This window comes from Falco punctatus, assembly GCF_963210335.1.
Source record: "Falco punctatus genome assembly, chromosome: 6".
NCBI lineage: Eukaryota > Metazoa > Chordata > Aves > Falconiformes > Falconidae > Falco > Falco punctatus.
Window position 1 is genome coordinate 44,956,813 of NC_137585.1, and position 19,893 is coordinate 44,976,705.

General features: G+C 40.8%; 1 protein-coding gene across 1 annotated transcript in view; it reads left to right on the forward strand.

The window, feature by feature from the left end:
* PLXNC1 (plexin C1) overlaps nt 1–19,893 on the forward strand; it is a 72,792-nt gene that overhangs the window by 38,763 nt on the left and 14,136 nt on the right. Inside the window, exons 15-23 of the mRNA XM_080392597.1 lie at nt 1,009–1,108; nt 2,132–2,233; nt 2,621–2,724; nt 6,617–6,658; nt 7,153–7,277; nt 7,885–8,083; nt 9,468–9,614; nt 17,057–17,234; nt 18,474–18,577. Coding sequence (XP_080248723.1) covers nt 1,009–1,108; nt 2,132–2,233; nt 2,621–2,724; nt 6,617–6,658; nt 7,153–7,277; nt 7,885–8,083; nt 9,468–9,614; nt 17,057–17,234; nt 18,474–18,577 — 1,101 coding nt within the window. The remainder of the gene's footprint in view (nt 1–1,008; nt 1,109–2,131; nt 2,234–2,620; nt 2,725–6,616; nt 6,659–7,152; nt 7,278–7,884; nt 8,084–9,467; nt 9,615–17,056; nt 17,235–18,473; nt 18,578–19,893) is intronic.

Consider the following 19,893-nt stretch of genomic DNA (forward strand, 5'->3'; position numbering starts at 1 on the left):
TCTTTGCTTGCTTGTGTCTGTGTAGCTGCAATGTGACTATCCAGTTGGCAGTCTCCAGCTGCCCTGGCTGCTCGCCTCCTGTGACAAGCCAGTGACTGAAATCACCAGATCTTTGCCTTCCCTGCTGTAACCCAAAATAATTTCAACCCGACTCTCCTTTTCAATTATCCCAGGCTCATTTCTGTCCCTGGCACTTGGTGGTATTCTTTTCCTGTGTCAAAGTGTATTTTTACTTCTAGTATTTTTATAGTCTTAGCTACCCTTTATTTATGTGCTTTCACAGTCCTCTTTGAGATCCTCCTTTGTGAAATTTCTTCTGCCATAATTATCAGTGGTGAATGCCTCAGTTTGGCATCTGGCAGACTTCAGCACTTTTGTGTATCCCTAAGAGTTAATGCCAGTGGCTGTTGGGGGATGTTGTGCGTGTATGTTGTATTTGTTCTCAAACAGACCTTCAGGAATGCCCTGCATCCTACATAAAGAGCTTGAAACTTCTGCAAAGAAATAGGTTAGAGGGCTGTGGGCTAGGTGTATGTCAAACATTTTATTTCCCTTATTATTAGCATGAGTCTTCCCTTACTTTTCTGCTCAGCAGAGTAACACTGTGAGTGCAAAGGAATATTTTTAACAACACGCCTTCCTTACCTCAAAATGCCAGAATGTTTAGCAGCGATTCTGAAGTCCATGAGCCACTTGGCCAGCCTGAGGCCAGATCTTGCCATTCGAGGGCTCTAGTTTACAGTGAGAGCAATGGCAAAATTTGATGCTGCATGAAGACCTCCAAATTTTTCTCTTGTCACTGCTCTGTTATCCTGCGTAAACATCAAACACACTAAAAGTTAAGTTTGTGTTGGTTCATACATATTTTCCCAAATTGCTGCTGTTTTCCCAATAATCTGCAGAACCAGTGTCTTCCATGTGCCTTATTTTTTTTTAATACAATAAATGTCATTTTAAGCACCGGTATAATGCCTGTCTTCTATTAACACAGCCATTATTTTTCTTCAGGTCAAATTAGGAAATTTTGAGCATGAAGTCAAACCAACATCATCACACATATATTTATATGTTCTTATTTTGCTACCTATTGTAGTGGGTGTCATTATAGGTAAGTACAATAAGTGTTTTCAGTTTTTGATTTGCTGAAGGGTATAATCATGACACATAAAACACATATACATGCATACATACATGTTTGGGACTGTCACAAGCAGTCCGATGGTTTTCCCTGGTTCCCAATAAGAGTGGACAAAGTTAACTCTGGTCTGGTGGTGAAGTCCATCTTGTCAGATTACAGCACGTTAGGAGACAGTAGTTATGTCTGTTCTGCTGGGATTATTTGTCATCATTTAGTGAGGCAAGCCGTAGGACTGACATCCTTGTGTCACAACTTGGGCCCTTCCAGCTGTCAGCTGGGCTTCCCTCCTGTCCCTGGGGCAGATGTTCCCTAACAAACTGCTTATCCTCAGGCAGTGTTTGTGGTGTTTCTGCTCAGTCTCATTTGGATCATTCATGAATTTGTAGGTCATTACTAAATTGAGGGGGGTAAATAATTATACCCTCCTCTTTTTGTCACACTTTTTTTCTGAACGTGTTGACCTGATTATGTATTTGATGAATTTCCATCTATTGTAATAAGTTTAGGAGTTTGTTGTTTTGTTTGCTTGGTTTTCTTTTTAAAAAGTGCATTACCTTTACAGGAACCGTATCTCATGCCTTTACTCTCTCAAAATAAGCTTTAGAGAAGTTAATTCAGATTTGCTGCTTAAAACAACTGGTTTTCCTGTTCTATCAGTGCTACTTTAAGAAGGCTGCTAGCAGAAGTGGTTGTTAGATTCTGTGTCTCACTGTGCAGGCTGTACGTAGCAGGGTGTTCTTCAAATAAAGTTGGATTGACAATTCTATGACCTTGTTAAAAGGAATGTTTTTTATTAAACATTAGGGTTTAGATCCAAATAACCAGGGCTCATGGGTACTAGCACACTAACAACAGTAGAAACAGTAATCCTCCTGGAGAGTGCAAGTGTATGTTAATCTTTCTGTTTCTTAAAGTAATATTAATATATATTTTATATAGGGGTTTTCTGTTCTGCAATTTCTGTACTCAGAATCTTTTTTTCTTCCTTTTTAGCGGCATTCATAGTTACTAGATACAAATCCAAAGAGTTAACTCGTAAACAGAGTCAGCAACTTGAACTGCTGGAATATGAGATTCGGAAGGAAATACGTGAGGGTAGGTCTAAAGAGCTTTATAGAGCTTAAGTACAGGATAATTTCTGAACTGAAACTGTCAAGAAGCTCACATGATATAAACATTTTAATTTTATAGCTGTTAGAATATTTTTGTGTTGTATCAGAGTTCCTCTTTAATGTTGTGCACTGCAGTAGCAGAAAGCACTGAGCTACTAATAGGATTGCACGTAATATTTTCTTCAACAAAAGTGGGAGGAAAAAAATGGATTGGTACTTTCCTGTTCATAAGAGCTTCAGTAGTAAAACAACCTCTCTTCCCTGAAAACTGTTTTTAAGGAATATCTACTGGGGCCAAGTTATAATCGTAAAGATGATTTTGTGTCAGCTAAACTAACTCTCTGGGTGGGGAGGGGGGTTGCTTTTTCAGGATTTGCTGAGCTGCAGATGGATGAATTAGATGTGGTGGATAGTTTTGGAACTGTTCCCTTCCTTGACTACAAACACTTTGCTCTTAGAACTTTCTTTCCAGAGGTAATTATTTACAAGTCTTTCAGTTGTCAGCCCTGCCTAATAATGAAAAAGCTAGGAAGGTCAGGATCAAATAACTACAGTAAATACTACATAGTGATTGCACATTGTTTTCACGAGAAACTTTTCTTAAGTCAAGAATTAGCAAAGAACACTTATGGCTGTACATCTCTATATTTAATGAAGCCTAACTGCTATAGATAAAGAACTATTGTTGAATTTTCAAGGGTTGTGTGTGCATCCATTTCTTTTTGGCTCAGCCTCCCTAAGCTGCTTGCCTTTCAGGCCATCCTAACTAAGCTATAATTTATCTACTGCTTTTTCTTGTTCTCATGCTTTCACTTTCCATGCTATAGCTAATTAAAGCAACAGTCAGGCTAGCTAACATGCTACTAACATCATGACACTTCCTAATTAACTTGTGGGATGAAGAAATGGCTCTAAGGTTGTGCTAACTTTCTGCTCCAAGCTGCTGACAGAAATGGTAAGACCTCGATTCAGAGGAGTGCAGGTCACATGCTTAAAAATTTCATTAGTACCTAAGTGCTGTCTGGTTTAGATGTGGATATTTTCATTGTTCTTTGGAGCAGTTTGTGCCACTGCATCAGAGGACCGAAGAGGCCTTTTTTCAAATGTTTTACTTCTTTTGCTGTTGGGGTTTTTTTTTGCATATGTAGCACATTACAATGCTGATAAGTGCATTTGCCACAGCTTTCAAAATTTTATCATGATGTTAAGCAATGCTTACCGACATTTACTAATTGGTAGAAGCTGTGATCTCAGCTGGTGATATTTTGCTGTGTAACTGTCACCAATAAGTAGAAAACTTTGGTTAGTGCTGTGGTTTTGTAGGGTATAGCTGGTATGTATGCGAACTACCCACTAGTCTTCATGTATTACTCATCAGTGCTGTGGTCCCATCCTGCAGTCTTATCTGCACACTGCATCGCTTTATTGCCATGTGCGATTCCACTAAAAGCTCATTGTGATAAAGTTAAACATGTGATAGTGCAGAATGAGGGTCTTTTTATGTACACCACCAAATACCAGATACTAAGGTACACTAATATTTAACAATTACGTATGCATAATCTTTGTACGCTTTGAGTCCAGCTCTCACACCAAAGGAAACTGGGAATATCTCTTCTGATACTGCTGGGATGCCCCCAGTGTAATTTTTATGGGGTCACTAGGAGGTTTGAAGGAATTGGACCAAGGAAACGTTACTTTGTGTATCTCTTTTCTTTCAGTTTAATTTGTTGCCAGGCATATTAGAATTAAAATAGTGGTTATTTTTAGGAATGCATCTTTTACTAGTGGTAGTCTCCTGTCAAAACAGTAACAATCTGTAGAAGCTGTCTGGGTGGAAATGCTTTGCTTTATGCAAATGAAAAGGAAAGGAAAAAAGACATGAAGTCTGCCACTCCATTGCATTATGTGAGGTCAGAAAGGGAAGGGCTCCTGTTTTGCCTTGGCGAGACTCATGCTGCTGCATCCTGAAAACGATTCCAATTAGATCTTATCTCAGTGTGAAATACTGATACCACAAAGGTAAACTTGCCACTATTAGCTCTCTGCAGACGTGCAGTGTCAGTCAGGCAAGTTATTTAATGTATTGTGTACCGATTTTTCCTGCTAAGTACTTATCGTTTACATTACCAAAGTGTCCAAACATGCCTTGTGCTTTATGAATGTGGTAGGAGAGCAGTGCTCTACTAAACAAATATTGCTGGTGAACAGAAAAGGTGATGGGGTAGTAGATTGCAACCGAGTGTCAGAAGGGTCAAAGTGACAAACCACCACTTCCCTCACTAACCTCATGTGTTTGAATGATGCCTGTATTGTACTCTTTCTGCCTTCCAGTGTGTTCAATGTTCAATGAGCTTTGTCTCTTCTAACCTAAGCTGTTTAAACATGGACATCAAAGCTGTTCACTGAGCATCTTCTGTAGTCAGTGCAGAGACAGGCAGCTCAAGAAAGCGATCCATCCCACTCGTCTGAGAATCTGTCTCAGGATGGGATGAGTTGCTTAAGGATACCTGAATCAGATACCTGAATCAGATACCTGAAATGAAGAGTAATAGACCCCATCTCATTTTGAGCTTCTCGCTTCCTGCTGCTTCAATTTTTTTTATATTTAATCTGGCTTGATAGCTTTTGTTTTGTGCTTAATGCTTGTAGGTTTTTAGATGGATATTACATCTGTTCTTAAAATATTCCTTCTGTTCAGCCTGGTTTTTTGCTTTACTTGTTCAATTTAGATTTTTTCTGTTTTCCCTCAATTTCCCACATTGTTTGGTTTGATGCTACCATACTTGTTCCCTGTTCACAAGCATTTTTAACCTTTAACGTGGTTTTGATTGTTTCATTCTGTGTGTGTGTGTGTGTGTGTTTTATTGGTAGATGGTGTTAGGGGGGGCTGAAAAAGTTCTGGAAAAATGGGAATAGCCAATGGAGGAAGAGGAAGAAGAATATGGTAGGGGAGAAGAGAACAGGAGTCATGAGGAAAAGGAGGGATGAAAAATCAGATAGGTAGATGAAAAATTAGATGTGAGCTGGCAATGTGCACTTGCAGCCTAGAAAGCTGATCATATCCTGGGCTGCATAAAAAGAAGCCTGGCCAGCCGGCTGGGGGAGGTGATCCTCCCTCCCTACCCTGCTCTCACAAGAGTGTCTCCAGCATAAGAAGGACATGGACCTGTTGAAGTGAGTCCAGAGGAGGGCCATGAAAATGGTTGGAGGGCTGGGATACCACTCCTGTGAAGAAAGCCTGAGTGAGCTGAGATTGTTCATCTTGGAGAAGAGGAGGCTCTGAAGAGATCTTATTGCAGCCTTTCAATATAAAGCAAGCTTATAAGAAAGACAGAGGCAGACTTTTTACCAGGGCCTGTAGTGACAGAACAAGGGGCAATGGTTTTAAACTGAAAGAGGATAGATTTAGATTGGACATAAGGAAGACATTCTTTACAATGAAGGTGGTGAGACACTGGAACATGTTGCCCAGAGAAGCTGTGGATGCCCCATCCCTGGAAGTGTTCAAGGTCAGGTTGGATGGAACTTTGAGCAACCTGATCTAGTGGAAGGTGTCCTGTCCATGGCAAGGGGGCTGGAACTAGATGATCTTTGAAGGTCCCTTCCAACCTAAACAATTCTGTGATTCTATGATTCTGTAAGGAAACTAGGGGCTGCCAGCATCACAGATAGAGCAGATGACTGTTAGGAGTGTGAATTTGTTGCTCAAGGGTGCTGCTTTGGGAACATGCAGCTGTGTTGGGACCTTACAGGCTGTTAGAATCAGACAAGAGGCATTGACAAGGTATTGGAGAACTGGGGGCTTCCCTTTGTTGTGAGAGCTTTTGCTAGGACTGGATGTGTGGTGGCACCTGTGCCTCTCTGGAGACTGACAGCATGAACCTCCTGGAGAGCTCATTAGTGAACATTCATGAAGTGCCTTGAAATGAATGGAGGCAGATGAACTTGAGTGTCACTCTGTTACAGAAACCCTGTATACGGAAGGCTATCATTGCTGCCCTAGAAGGATGCAGCCTACAGCACCCCTCACACGCCAGCACATTTGCAGATGAGGGTGATGAACAGCTTTTCCTGCGGACCGATAGTTGACTGCTGTGCTAGTGCAGCTCAGCAGCACAGAGTAACACACAGAGCAGCACTGAAGTCAGTACCAGCTCATCTTTGAGAGTTCACTTTTCAGCGAACCTTGGCAGCACCTTATTGTGTAGAGTTTTTATATTGTAGCTGTGTTAGAAAACAGCATTTGCATTGTTTTATTTCAAGTCGTATGCCATCAGGAACGTGCTTGGCATGTTTAACATACATGTGTTAGAAATTTTTGGTATGCTTAAGAATGATAAATATCACCTGTCTTATATTTTAGTCAGGAGGCTTTGCATCCATCTTCAGTGAAGACATGCCACAGGTAAGTTGATGTAGTGTGATACGCCTTATTTAACAAACAGTTTTTCAAGAGTAATTGTATCCCTTATCTCAGTGTTGTTCTAGAACACATTGGATTGCATTTTCAGTGTGTTCCCTTTCCTCCATGAGGAAGGTTACGTGGATTTATGTATAAAAAGAATTTGGTATGTAAGATGCTGTTACCCAATGTATATTATGATTTATTTAAATGAAATAAACAGAATCTAGTGATGGAAAATGACAGGCAAACTTAGCTATTGGCATTACTTTGTGTATATGACAGAAAATGTGTGCTCTGCCTGTGTGTACTCTGTGTTGCACAGAAATGCAACTGTATCTTTGGTAAAATCCTGAGACCCGTGAAGTAAATGCAAAATTCCCACTGATTTGAATGAAGCCAGGTTCTTATCCCATATGTTGCTTACCATTTTTCTGAGCATTAAGAATCCATCATAGCCAAACTACAGTTTGCTTATTTTTGTTTAACTATTCCAGAGCAGAGACCAAACAAGCAAGGACGAAAGCTTCAACATGTTGCATGCTTTAATTTGTAACAAGAACTTTCTTGTTACTCTCATTCACACCCTTGAAAAGCAGAAAAATTTCTCTGTGAAAGACAGGTATAGTATGATTATGCTTATCATCTTCAAGACAAAGAATTAGCAGGAAAAAACAACATGGATTGTAGCGCACAAATGTAATTTCTGTTTCTTGCAAAACACACTTGCATTACCCCAGAGCATTTTTCCATCTTCTCCATCTGCACACAATGAGGAAGAAAAAATATTGCCATTAAATAAAGCCATTAAAGAGAAATCAGAATGTTTGCACATGTAAACAAAAAGGCAGAGGAGCAGGAAAACTCACTTCAAAACTGTAAACACTTCCTGCAGTTAGATCAACAGTTCTACAGTTTAGAAGTGTTCTGTCACTGAAGCAGGTGTTGTTCTGCAGAATTAAATCTAGAGACACAAATTCTGTGTTTAAAAAATAATCACAAGAGCAGATGGACTTCAATATTTTATATTTTCGTACAGATCAGTGGACATTTTCTGTACCTGTGGAGGGAGAACTTAAGATATGAACTGCACTAAAGTGTATTTCATTTGTTAAAGATGACTGGGGAGAGAAATTCCAAATACTATAGCATTCTTCCCTCCTGCCCCCTTCTTTTTCCTTTTTTTTTCTTCCTTTTATTTTTTTTTTGTTTGTTTGTTTGTTTAACAGGTGCTTGTTTGCATCCTTCTTGACTATTGCACTACAAACTAAGCTAGTTTATTTAACCCATATTTTGGAAGTGTTGACAAAGGACTTGATGGAGCAATCAAGCAATGTACAGCCTAAGCTCCTGCTCAGGCGAACAGAATCTGTGGTAGAAAAACTGCTGACAAACTGGATGTCTGTCTGCCTTTCTGGATTTCTTCGGGTACGTGTACATCTTGTTACTATGTAAGATATGCAAAGAACTGTTTTAACTGATTTCTTCCATAGGAATTGTTAGAGGGATAAGTTTAAAGCATTCAATTTAACATTATTAATGTGTTCTCTTCTAGTTTAGATGACTTAGCTAGCTGTCATCAATGGGATGTAGGAAAAGAGCACGTATGTAAGCGATGATCACGTCCTTTATTTGGCTGAGATTTGGGTAGTTTTGCAGTTCAAGCATATTCTTTTCTCGTGTTAGACATTTCATCTCCAGGAGATGTATTCTGGTCATACTAAAAGACTGACATGCTTGTTTAAGTACAGCTGTACCTTTCTGTGCAAGCTGTTGGAAAGCTACCACGTAATGGAAATGTAAGGAATACCATCTTTTGGAAAACTAAACTTCTTTCCACACTTTTTAACCTCCAAACAGCCTGCAGATTTTAAGAACTAAATGACTTCAAGTGGAAACAAAATAAGCATTTTCTTTCATTTTGCTGTTTATTTTATTCCACTTCATAGCACTTCGTTCTTGGTTTCAGTGCTTGGTTATGCTTCCTGTTTCTCTTACCAGTGTGATGGTATTGTACTGTTGGTATCACTCATATCAGTTCTTGCATTAATATAGCAGCAGAATTGTTTGAGGCTTAGCAGCTCACACCAGTTTCCTGAAACCCCAGGAGAAAGCCAAGGAACTGTCAGAGATCTGTTCTCGGTACACCAGTCATCTTTACAGAGCTGTGCTAGTGAGATGCCTTAGCCAGGCTGCAGGAATGGTGTCATGTGGAAACAAAGATCCATCCTTCCTTTCTCAGGTACTTCCCTGAAGCCTGCAGTTCAGGCAGGAGAGGGAAGCCCCAGGTTCATTCCCTCTTTTGCTAATACACCAGTCTACGTCCCACGACCTTGCTCCCAAGGCTTTTTTTCAGGGACAGCAAGGGGAGACACCAAGTCAAAAGGAAACCAGTTGTTAGCTTGTTTTCTCACAGGACTGAAAAAGGTTGAAATAGCTGAAGTATGTGTGTGAACACATGCACATCTCGCCCCCCACCCACTCTCTGGTGGAACTAGGAAGCATCTGCCAGGTGGAGTAGGAGCAGCTTGTCTGTAGTGTGCTTGTGCACAGCAAGGGGCTGTGAGCTGTCTTGCCACACACTCCAGCTGTCCCTTGCTATTTGCATGAGACTTTCACATGAAAAGCAAAGGATGGGGTTTAAACAAATAACTAGATAAATCGGCTCAGAGGGATTTTCTTTTCTAATTGCAAGATAGCAAGTCAGTTAAAAGGAAATAATTTGTTACACTTGATATTTTTCTCTCATTATTCGTGCCCATTTAATTATTGCAAAAATAAACATGTTCCTTGCATTTGTTTCATGTCCTAGGAGACGATTGGTGAACCTTTCTATTTGCTAGTGACAACCCTCAATCAGAGGATAAACAAAGGCCCTGTTGACGCGATAACTTGCAAAGCCCTGTACACGCTTAACGAAGACTGGCTGCTGTGGCAAGTGTCTGAGTTCAAAACAGTGGTATGTTTGCCAGTTTGTGTTCCCTCCAAACATGGACAACTACCGCATTTTGTCTTTTTCTAGGAAGCTAAATTAAGGTTCTTGGATGCTAAGGTGATGGTTAAGTACCCCGAAAATACAATTGTTATTGCTGACAAAATTTCAAAACGCAACAGAGTTTAACTAGCTAGTGTTTCACCAATACACATTTCAGAAATAGCACTCACTCGTGGCTTCACAGCATGCCTTAATCGCCAAAGGTTAGGTTTAATCAAGTCTCAGGGTATTAAAATTCCTTCTTATTTTAAAGTGTACTACAAAAATATAAACATATGCTTAGAATTTAAACTAAATTACACTTTTCCAATGAATGAAAGAATGGAATGCTGAGGTTTTATTTTTCTATTGTGTTTACTTGTGGCTAATCTTCAGGCAGCAATCATTTGCTCTGTGTTTCCATGTTACTAGCTCTAAATTAGCAAGGTTAATGTGGTGGATTTTAATTAGTTGCATGGTTAAAAACAAGGTGTCTGGGAAGCCTAGCTAAATTTCTGAACTTTAGCATAGATTTCTTGCCTTCTCAAAGCAATTACAAAGCGCTTTCTCTTTTCCAGTTACACCCAGAATTCTTTTAAAGCTGGAATTCTTTTACTGATTGTCATTCTGACACTGAGGGGAGGAGGGCAGCAAGGATTATTGTACTTTGGAGCATGTAAAAATTGTGGCTTTTTGAGTAGAAGGTCTGAAAAAGGGTTTCAGAATAACCTGAGCACTTTTTTTCCAGAATTTCCAGATTTTGAGCCTGAGAACTTAAAAATCTGTGTTTCCAGTCATTTCCATAGCTTCCTTGCTTCTTAACTCCTGGCTTCCTGTTAGAGTTACCAGACATACTTAGGAGTATGAGAAGCGTGACTGAATAGTGAGCTTCAGAGCTTGGGAGCAGAAACTGCCATGGCAGGGACACTGCAGGTGCTGGTGGCTTTGGAGGAGAATTCAGTACTTTTCAGAGCCCATATTCTGAGCCTCAGGTAGGGCTGGAGCTTCTAGGTCTGTCCATCTTTCCATTTCTGCAGCAAGAACCTGGAGGTCCTAAGATGCCATATACTGGAGCAGACTATGTGACCTTGAAAATTTTGGCTGGTCAGTAACCCATTGGACTTAGCTCACTGGGTCACATAGGAAGCTCACTGAAATGACAACCTTTCTGTGAAACATTTCTGAATTGTTATTTTCTGCCAAAAGCTCTTGGACTGACAAATTTATAGGCAGATCTTCTTATAGCTGTTTACAAAGCTGTTGTTGGAAGCTTCATTTGAAGGTACTTCAAGCTAAGTTACCACAATGTGCATTTGGAAAGGAAGTTTGTGACTAAAAATTAAATGCATAATATTGTATCTTTGGTTTCCTTGTTTGTGCGCTGCGTTCTGGCATGCATTTGGGATCCAGGGTAAGTTTAAATATATCACTATATATAGCCATAGCATACAAAACCCAGTAGTTATGCAGAGCAACAATTTTCAAGCAAGCTCAATATGCTTGTTCCTAGTAGACTGCGCAGGAACATCTGGTCCTGTGGAATTGATTGACTTTTCTTATTTATAGCACAAATTCAAACTGAGAGCACCTTGGGGGGGATAGCTGATGCTGAACCACTGTACACTGCCTTAAATACTTTCCCTAGTGCTACTTCTATGCATACAGTTGCTGATAAGGTCTTGTGGGCAGCCTGCAGTGGAGAGAGGGGAAGCGGTCTGAAGGACTCGGTATCAGTGGGGAAGGCTGGCTGCAGATGGGTGAGGAAGTGAGAGAGCAGAGAGCCTTTCTTGAACATTGTTTGCTGCCTTTGTGCTTTGTATTCCTGCTTTTTAGTAGGAGAGAATGATACTGTTCCAGGGTTAGTTAGTAAGTCAGCTTTCCCCACTAAGGTCCAGTAGGGTATTGGACTTGGCTGAAAGTGGCTGAATGTTGCCTTTAAAACTGTCAGAAAAGGGGAGGGAAACCTGCGGTAAAATTATAGAGATGAAGCCCAAGGACTCTGGTTCTGGCTGGACAGGGAAACAGTTTTGTTCGGTGTTCTGTCTAAGATTTATGCTAGAAACTAGAACTCAGCTGTGAAAGAGATTTAGGTGGAACAGTGAAGCTTTCTGGGCTGGGGAAGCAGGCCAGCTGTGCACGTTTTCTCTTCAAGAATAGCATTTAACAGGATGCTCAAGTGGAAGGAGTCAGCTTTTCTCCTCTCACTAACACCACTCGCGTGCACTGCAATGAAATGCAGGACCTTTGAGCGTACCAACAGGAAACCAAGTATTTTCTCCTTTCTTTGGAAGAAAATTTCTCCCTAAAGGATTGCAGGTTTTGGTTTTTAGATGGAATTAATTCTGAGCTGAATTTTCAAATGCATTTGCACATTTGCTCACTGCAGTTACATTCTGAGTCTTGCAGTGTTTTGTTGGTATTTTGTTTTGGCCCTTTCCACAGCCCTACAATAGCAGTACATTAAAACCTACCTGTCCAGAGCAAAGTATAAAAACACAGCCAAAAGGAGAGTGACAGAAAGATACTGAAGCACATCTGCAGGCACTCAGTGTCCAGGTTTTTAAGCTGTATAGCCACTTGAAGATGCAGAGATGCATCTGGTAAGGAGTTTAACTCTCAAAATAGTGGCAGGGCGCAAAGAAGGGTGTAGGCATTCTGCATGCAAATATCTCCTTTCAGGATCGGGAGTCAGTTCTAAGCCAATAAAAGCAAAATACAGACAGGCTCAAAAAAATCAAGGGGGGTTCCACCAGTTCTCTCCTAAACACACCACTATGCAGGTAAACTCTTGGGGCAGGACAATGAAGACGCACCGAGCAGAGAGCAAGAAGGAAGGACAAGACATTTTCTAAAATTCAGGCCATTTGTAACAGGTCAAAAAGAGAACTAAGAAATATGTTGGTTTTGAATTGTGTTAGAGCTGGCCCTTGGCTGGGCCCCATGCCTTTTTTAAAAAGGCTACAGACCTTGGAACCAGCCAGCCCCCTACTGTTAGCCCTCTCTGCTGGAAAGGGTCAGATATTGAACGGAGATGAGCTGCTGAAGTAAATACTCAAGCAGAGGAATTGAAGGAAAGATGCTTCTAAAAGCACTGGTCCAGTATGAGCTGAAGAGCTGTGTGGTTTCACACTGTGCTTATATTTGGGTATTGAGAAATAAAACTGCCTTGAAAGAGACTTGGATGTGTTGTGGAGCCTTTTCACAGGCTGGGGAAGCAAGTCTGCTTTCTCACAGGCAGACAAGCAGCTGCACCCCTCAGTGAATAATTTGCTCAATGACTGATGAAGCAGCGCAGCGCACAGCTGAGTGTTAGCATTTCACTGAAGTGTTTCATTTTAAATAGAAAAGCTACACAATGTCAGCCTAGCATGGGAGAAGTTCTTGGTGGAATCTCTCCTGTGGAAAACCAGGGGACTTCTTCCTGTGGTAGACTTGGTGCTCCAGCATTCTTTTGAATAGTCACTGCTTATTTTAAAAGAGAGGATTTGGGCTGTCGAATTCTTTGCTGAAATGAGTTTGCATTTTGAGATGGGAAGAAATTATCTAATGCACCTGTTCAGCCAACTGCTTTTTATTGACAGTGAAGCAAAGCCAAGTGGTGGAAGGTTGTTCAAAGTGTCCAACTGCTTTATGAGTTAAAGAAGGGTGTTAAAAGAAGTGGGAGGGCTGCAAGGGAGTAGAGCAGCGAAAGGGAACCCAATTTCCTAATAATACCCATGCTTGTGGTATTATTAGGCACACTTTGTGAGAGATAAGGAAGCTATAAGAGCATGTGACATACGGGGATTTTTGTCAGCAAAAGAAGATGCAACAGCCCTCTCTAGGAAGCAAGCAGGGCAGATGTTGGCTGCAGGAGAGTCTGAATTAGGTACAGATTGAGTACCGTTGTAGCATCGAGAGTAGAACCCTTGCTTTGCATAGTGCCCATCTAGCCTAAATTTAACTCCTGTAACATTTTCGGTGCCAATTTGTTAGCTGTTCTATAACCTCTTCATGGGTAACTGTTCTGGCTGCTACAGAAGGATCATACAATCACTGTGTTTTTTCCTGTTTGTTGTATTTCATAGTCTGGGTGACAGGAGTGTAGGTCTAGGGCAGTTTTGTTGCGCTGTACATCATGGTGCTGTCTCCTTTACATAAATTCTCTTAATTTCTAGCAGTCAAAAGTTTTTCTTGTTTTTTCAGTCAGTGTGTTAAATGGAAATACGCTTTGTTCAGATGCATAGCTGAATAGAGAACGGAGTAATGAGTAAGAACCCTTGAATATATCCCAGATGATTTTTCTTTACTTCTAAGAAAATACGGCATTATCACATTTACTTATTAAACCACATGACATTTATCTGCTATGGTTATTAATAGCTTTACTAAGTAATTCATTGTTGGAAATTCATTTTCAAGAAAACTGCAAAACTGAAGAATCATCTATAAACATTGTCTTCAAATGTCATTATTTCTGTCACTGCATGAGTGAAAAAAAATGTTTTTAAAATTTGTTCCTTTCTTTTAGCTAGGTACCAAACTGGTTCCTATACAAGTAGTTGCAGGTGCTTGCCTTGTTCTCCTTCAGTAGCCTCTAACAATTCTTGCAACCTTTGTTAAGCCTTTGCTGAAAAGCACTGTGACTTTGTGTTGCTAGTCACTAATATCTAGTGCACAAAGTCTCAACTCTAGACATTACTAGGCTGAACCATGTAGTTTTCTCTTGAATCTTTCCCTAAGTTAACTTGTATTTCTGTTTACTTTATAAAGTGAGAAAGCTTAGAAAAGGGCCTGATAATGTTTCCTTGTGCCTTCCATGTATCCTCCTGTGATTTCTCTTAAATGTGTTCTGACCTTCAGAGCTGATCATAAAAGGGCTTTCATAATTTTACAGTCCTTTCTGATCCTTTTTCCAGTTCTACACTTTGTGTCTAAATGCAGTGATTGTGACTGTCAGATTCTGATTAATGGTTTCTAAAGCCAGGGATCGTGCTGTCAGACAGGTTGAATCTGATTTATGAGGACTTCAGCTGCAGAAGGAAGACTTAATAATAATTGGCTTTCCTAGCTCCCCATCAATTGCTTCATCACTTAAGATTAACTTCTGCAGGAAATCATATCAGCAAAACTGTCTGGCTCACTTGGTTTAGATTTTTATGCATTTCAATATTTCTTCCCATCTGACCACCTTTGAGTCGTAAAGTGTTGTTATTATCCTCACTTTGTGGATACTGTCAATTAAGGAGTCCATAAATTACTTGTATTCCACCTACATAAAGGACTGCTGCTCTCTTTTTACAGTCCTGTCATCCTGCAATGAGTTGAGTACACAGGGATGGGAGAGCTCTCACATGCTAATAACTGAAGAGTCTGCACATTTATGTGTGATCCGTGTGAGACCGTGTGCTGAGAAGGGAATGCAGCAGAGAAAAAGACAGTTTCTCCTGATGGTCTGAAAGGAAGAGAAAATAAAGGAATCAGGAATGTGCATATTGCAGTGTAGGAATAATGTTAGGAGGAAAGGATCAAGTAAAGGAAGGGATGCTTCCAAGGATGTAAAGACAAATCAACGTTAGTTAAAGTGTGACTAGCTACTCCACAAAGATCAGTCTGGAGACTAGAAGAGACATGAGTTTTCCAAAGTCAAAATACAGTTAGTCCCTGTCCATATTTTTATCCTACAAGACCACGACCTCAGGGCAGTCAAAGTCAAGGACAGGACTGCTGTCTGTTCAGCGGGTCTGTGGGCCTAACCAAGCATGACTCCCTCATTCCTGTGCCAATATATTTTTTACTAATTTTCTGCATGAAATCCCAACCTGAGGCATGGCGTTCAGTCTGCTTCTCCTTCTGTAGGCACCATTCCCACATATCCTCCTCTTCTGTTCTGTCTGTCCTTTCCATGGACTCATTTTCCTCACAATTAAACATCTTGGTGTCCTGATTAAGTTATTCTCAGTTACTTCAGTTATATTGTAGCCTAGTTAAATCCTGATCTTCATAGTCTCGCAACCCTGTTTTTAATAATCCTTTTGCTTCTGTAGAAACAGTGAAGTTAAATTATGTCTCATTGAACTACTTTTTTTCACCACCAATGTGTCATAATTCCCATTCTTGCTGGGTAATAAAGCAGAAAACAGCATTCTACAACTATTAAATACATTTGTTATTAAATAGTAGTTATTAAATAATAGCTACCCATTTTTCTAAGAAGAGGGAAAAGTTGTCCTTGCAGCGACCTGGACGGAAGTTCTTTCCTTCACGTGACAGCAGGGGGAAAAAATTTTTTAGTTGCTTCCTTTCTTCACAGTCACTCCTTCACTGAGTCTCACCTGCGGTCCTCTCATTTCAATCAAAAGATATGTATTATATCAGAGATGTCCAACAGCCAGAACAGTTTGAGTATGTAGATTTTCCTGCACCACTTACAGTAGAGTGCCAGCACCTGAAACACTCGTTTGAATTCTGCCCCAAGACATCCCCAGCAGAACATCTGTACCTGTGTAGCTGAACAGTGATTTCTCTGCGTGGAGCAGGCTGTGGCACTGGAAGCGATTGCTGTTATCACTCAGCACTAGCAATTCTGTGCTCATCCCTTTTCCCCTGCCTTTTGGCAGTTGATCTGCCTGACCTGACCAGAAATATGACTTGACTGAAATTCTCTGGAGATGGTCACCCAGTCTCATTGGCACCTCCCTCTAGCCTGTACTCACCTTGTGCGCAGCCTAGCAGCTGAGTTGTGCCCCAGCTAAGAGGGAGCTAAAGGGCAGGGGTGTTTGACCTGGATTAATAACGGATAGAATAAATCACGCTTTTCTGTGCAGATCTGGACCACTTTGGATTCTGTCTGCTGCAACATGCTTTTGCTTTCCACTGCTTCTGCAGCAGCCCTGTCTCTGCTGCCTCTGGAGACACAGCTGTATGCAGACAGGCGCTGATGTCTCCAGGGGAGGTGTATTTTTTTCTATGGTATAAGGCACTCAGCATGATCTGCTGGTGTAAATAGGCATTTTAACACTACTTCCTATCCACTCAAAATCGGTCATGCTTACCATGACGACTTACTTAGCAACCCTATCAGATCTCTAGTCGCTTACAGTTTTGCTTTTAAGGCATTCATTTTAAATAAATGATGCACTTTTTTTTTAGAACATGCATTGTAATTTTTCCTGGTGTCCTGTCTTTTTTTAGTAATTCGCTGTATAGATTTGCACAAAAAGAGAGTACAAAATACACTTTTGGAAATATATAGCTATATATCTTTGATTCTTCAGACACAAGGATTTCTGAATGCTTCATTGTGTAATTCCTTCAAATAATCTTTATTTGAAATTGCTTTAATAATAAATATGCTGAAAATCTCTCAGGTTTGCTGTCAGGAGTTTGTAAATTTCCCATGCCAGGTATTCCCTGTAAGTCAGAATAACATGTGTTTCTTTCCCCAGACAGTGAACGTTATCTTTGAAAAAATCCCAGAAAATGAGAGTGGAGATGCCTGTCAAACTATCCAAGTTAATGTTCTGGACTGCGACACCATAGGCCAAGCCAAGGAGAAGAGCCTTCAGGCTTTCCTTAATAAGAATGGCTTTCTCTATGGTCTTCAGCTGGATGAAATTGGTCTTGGTAAGAGAGTGTCACTCTATTATAGTTTCATGGAATTCACTGGTCTGTGGAGTTTTCTTGTTAGGAATTCCTACCTTTGGCTTTGCTTTTTTTTTTTTTTTTTTTTTTTTTCAGTGGTTAGGCAGAACATATCTTTCTAGAAGAAAGATACATTCTAGAAGAAAGAACATAAGGGATTTTAGGGAAATACTAGAGCATTTATGCTACCAGTTAGAGCACTGGAACTGTATCTATAGTGCTTCTGCCAGGACTTCAGCATGCAGTTAACAAACACATATTTATTGAACGTACATAATTTATTTGTTTCTTTTCTGGGTTAAGGTGGCCCATCCACCTAAGTACAGCCAGTTGATAAATTTTGTCAGTGGGTAAGATGAGGTGTCATGATTACCAAGTACTTTAGTCCCTATCTACTATCCCTTCTACCGCCCTTCCTTCCAACAGGCCTACATTTCACTTGATCAGGAGAACCCACAAATATAGTTTATTTACAGCCAGATTAGGTTTATAGAATAGTTTGCATGTGAATCACAAAGATACCTGTAATATCTACACATGTAAATAAGGCCATTCCAGCAGATGAGTCGAGCCACCTTTCCTTCTCAGGTCTTCAGGGGCCCAGGGTCAGATAAAAGCCACCATGTAGTTGCCACCATACCACTTCCCGTGTGATCCAGTAAGAAATCTAACAAACTTTATTTGTATTTGTATTTGTCACCTCCCAGATTTGCCCCCTAAGATGCTGGTATTTCCTCACCTTCTCAGACGCTATGTCAGCAAGTGGTGATAATTTACTTTCATATCTGATGTTTATATCTACTACCAGTGCCTGACCACCCTTCACAAATACTGTGTCAGTCTCGTGCAGCTCGTTTTGGTGATCTTTTAGAAGTGGCTTGTGGAACCTTTCTTCTAGTCTCAATGTGGCTGTAACACCCGGGCACGCTTGTGCAACAGAATAGCTAGATTAGGTGAAAGCACCTCCAAGAACTCCAACACAAAGTGAAGCACCAGTAGCCTGCAGTAGTGGAAGCCACCCAAACTGTCACCTCAGAAAAAGAATCTGTAGCGTGGGGAGTGCAAAGTGACTCTCATATGACCTAGCACAAGGACAGAGAGAAACAGCTCAGTTGGGAGCCACTGGTCTAGAAATAATTAGGTGTTGTTTTTCTTTACAAACATCTGTACAGTAAGAATGTTGTTGGGATGTAATTGTTTTCTGTTGCTGTCATATTGCAGAACTTGTGTCTGAAGAGCAGCAAAGAGAACTGTTAGATATTGATGGCTCCTCAGAGGTGATGGAGGATGGGATAAGGAAGCTAAATACCATTGGTCATTATGAGGTAAGTACAGAAGCCATACTAATGAATCCAGAAGTCTATAGACGACTATACTGTCCTCATAGAAGTATCTTGATTGACCAAAACCTTGAAGAAAGCACTGAGCATTATCAACAGAAGGGAAGGAATGCGTGACACACAACTTGCCAATGAGTCATATGTTTTCTGTTACTTTTCAGAGGTTTGCTTGTCGCAGGGTTGCTTGGTTTAAGCATACCAGGTAAACTGTTGTTTCTGTTGAGCGTTTCAGTTAGAACAGCATCTGATTTCCAGCTATGAATGTTGCCTTGAGTCTTTTCTAGTCTCTGCTGCTGAGGTTTTGTTGCACCATGAGCAATTGTTTATCTCTTCCCACCTCATATTTTGATTTTCTGAACAGGCAGTAGTGATATTTGTGAAAGCTCATTGCGAGTCAGAATAGAAAGGACTGATGAGTTTGCTCTCGCTCTTCTCTTCAGACCTCCTGTGTCAGCCTCCTTCCCTTTTTCTCTCTGTTTCTGCTTCCATCAACTGTCACCACTTGTACCGTAAGTTTTCCCCTCTGCTTCCAATTGCAGCTATAAACCAGTCACTTTTAATATTGCAGTAATTTGTCCATCGTTGCAAAACACACAAGGCTGCAACTGGTCGAAGAGCCCTTCCGGGGGTAGCACGTTGCGAAAGCATAGCAAGTAGCATTGCCTGTCTAAGGAGTTTCCACTGACAGTAGTCAAAGTAGAAGGTGAGAGGCTGGGGTACAACGTGCAACAGACGGTTGGCCTCGGGTGATACGGTAGCTCACATTTTGATGCTTACAGATGGATTTGGGAAATGAGGTTAGTATGCTGAGTGCTTTCAGTGAGCTTTCTTCATGCTTTGTTGTTGAATTTGAAAATCTGGCTCTTAACATCATGATCTATTTTTATTTATTTAGAAGTTTTGCTGATGAGTGTAGTCTGTGCCATGCAATGCAGTATGGTGCTGCGAAACCTGAGCCAGCCCTGAACACATTGTTGTCTGCATAAGCAAATACAGTGCGATCCACAGAGAGAAACGAGGACTCCTAGCAGGACTGTTAGTAGCTTGGGCAGAACAAAAAGCTGCTCAGATCTGGCCCAAGCTCATTTGGAGTCACTTTACAGATTTCTGTAGGTGTTTGTTGCGCTCCTTACCTCTTGGGGAGGCAGCAGTGAACCCCGATGCCCTGTGTCTCAAATACCGCTTTTCCTGTGCCTTTTTTGAATCATCTGTAGATTAATGTGGGACTCCCCCCTCTCCACTTGTAAAGATTTGTACATATTAGGACATTGTGGTGTTACACTCGGAGTCTGTGCAGCAAA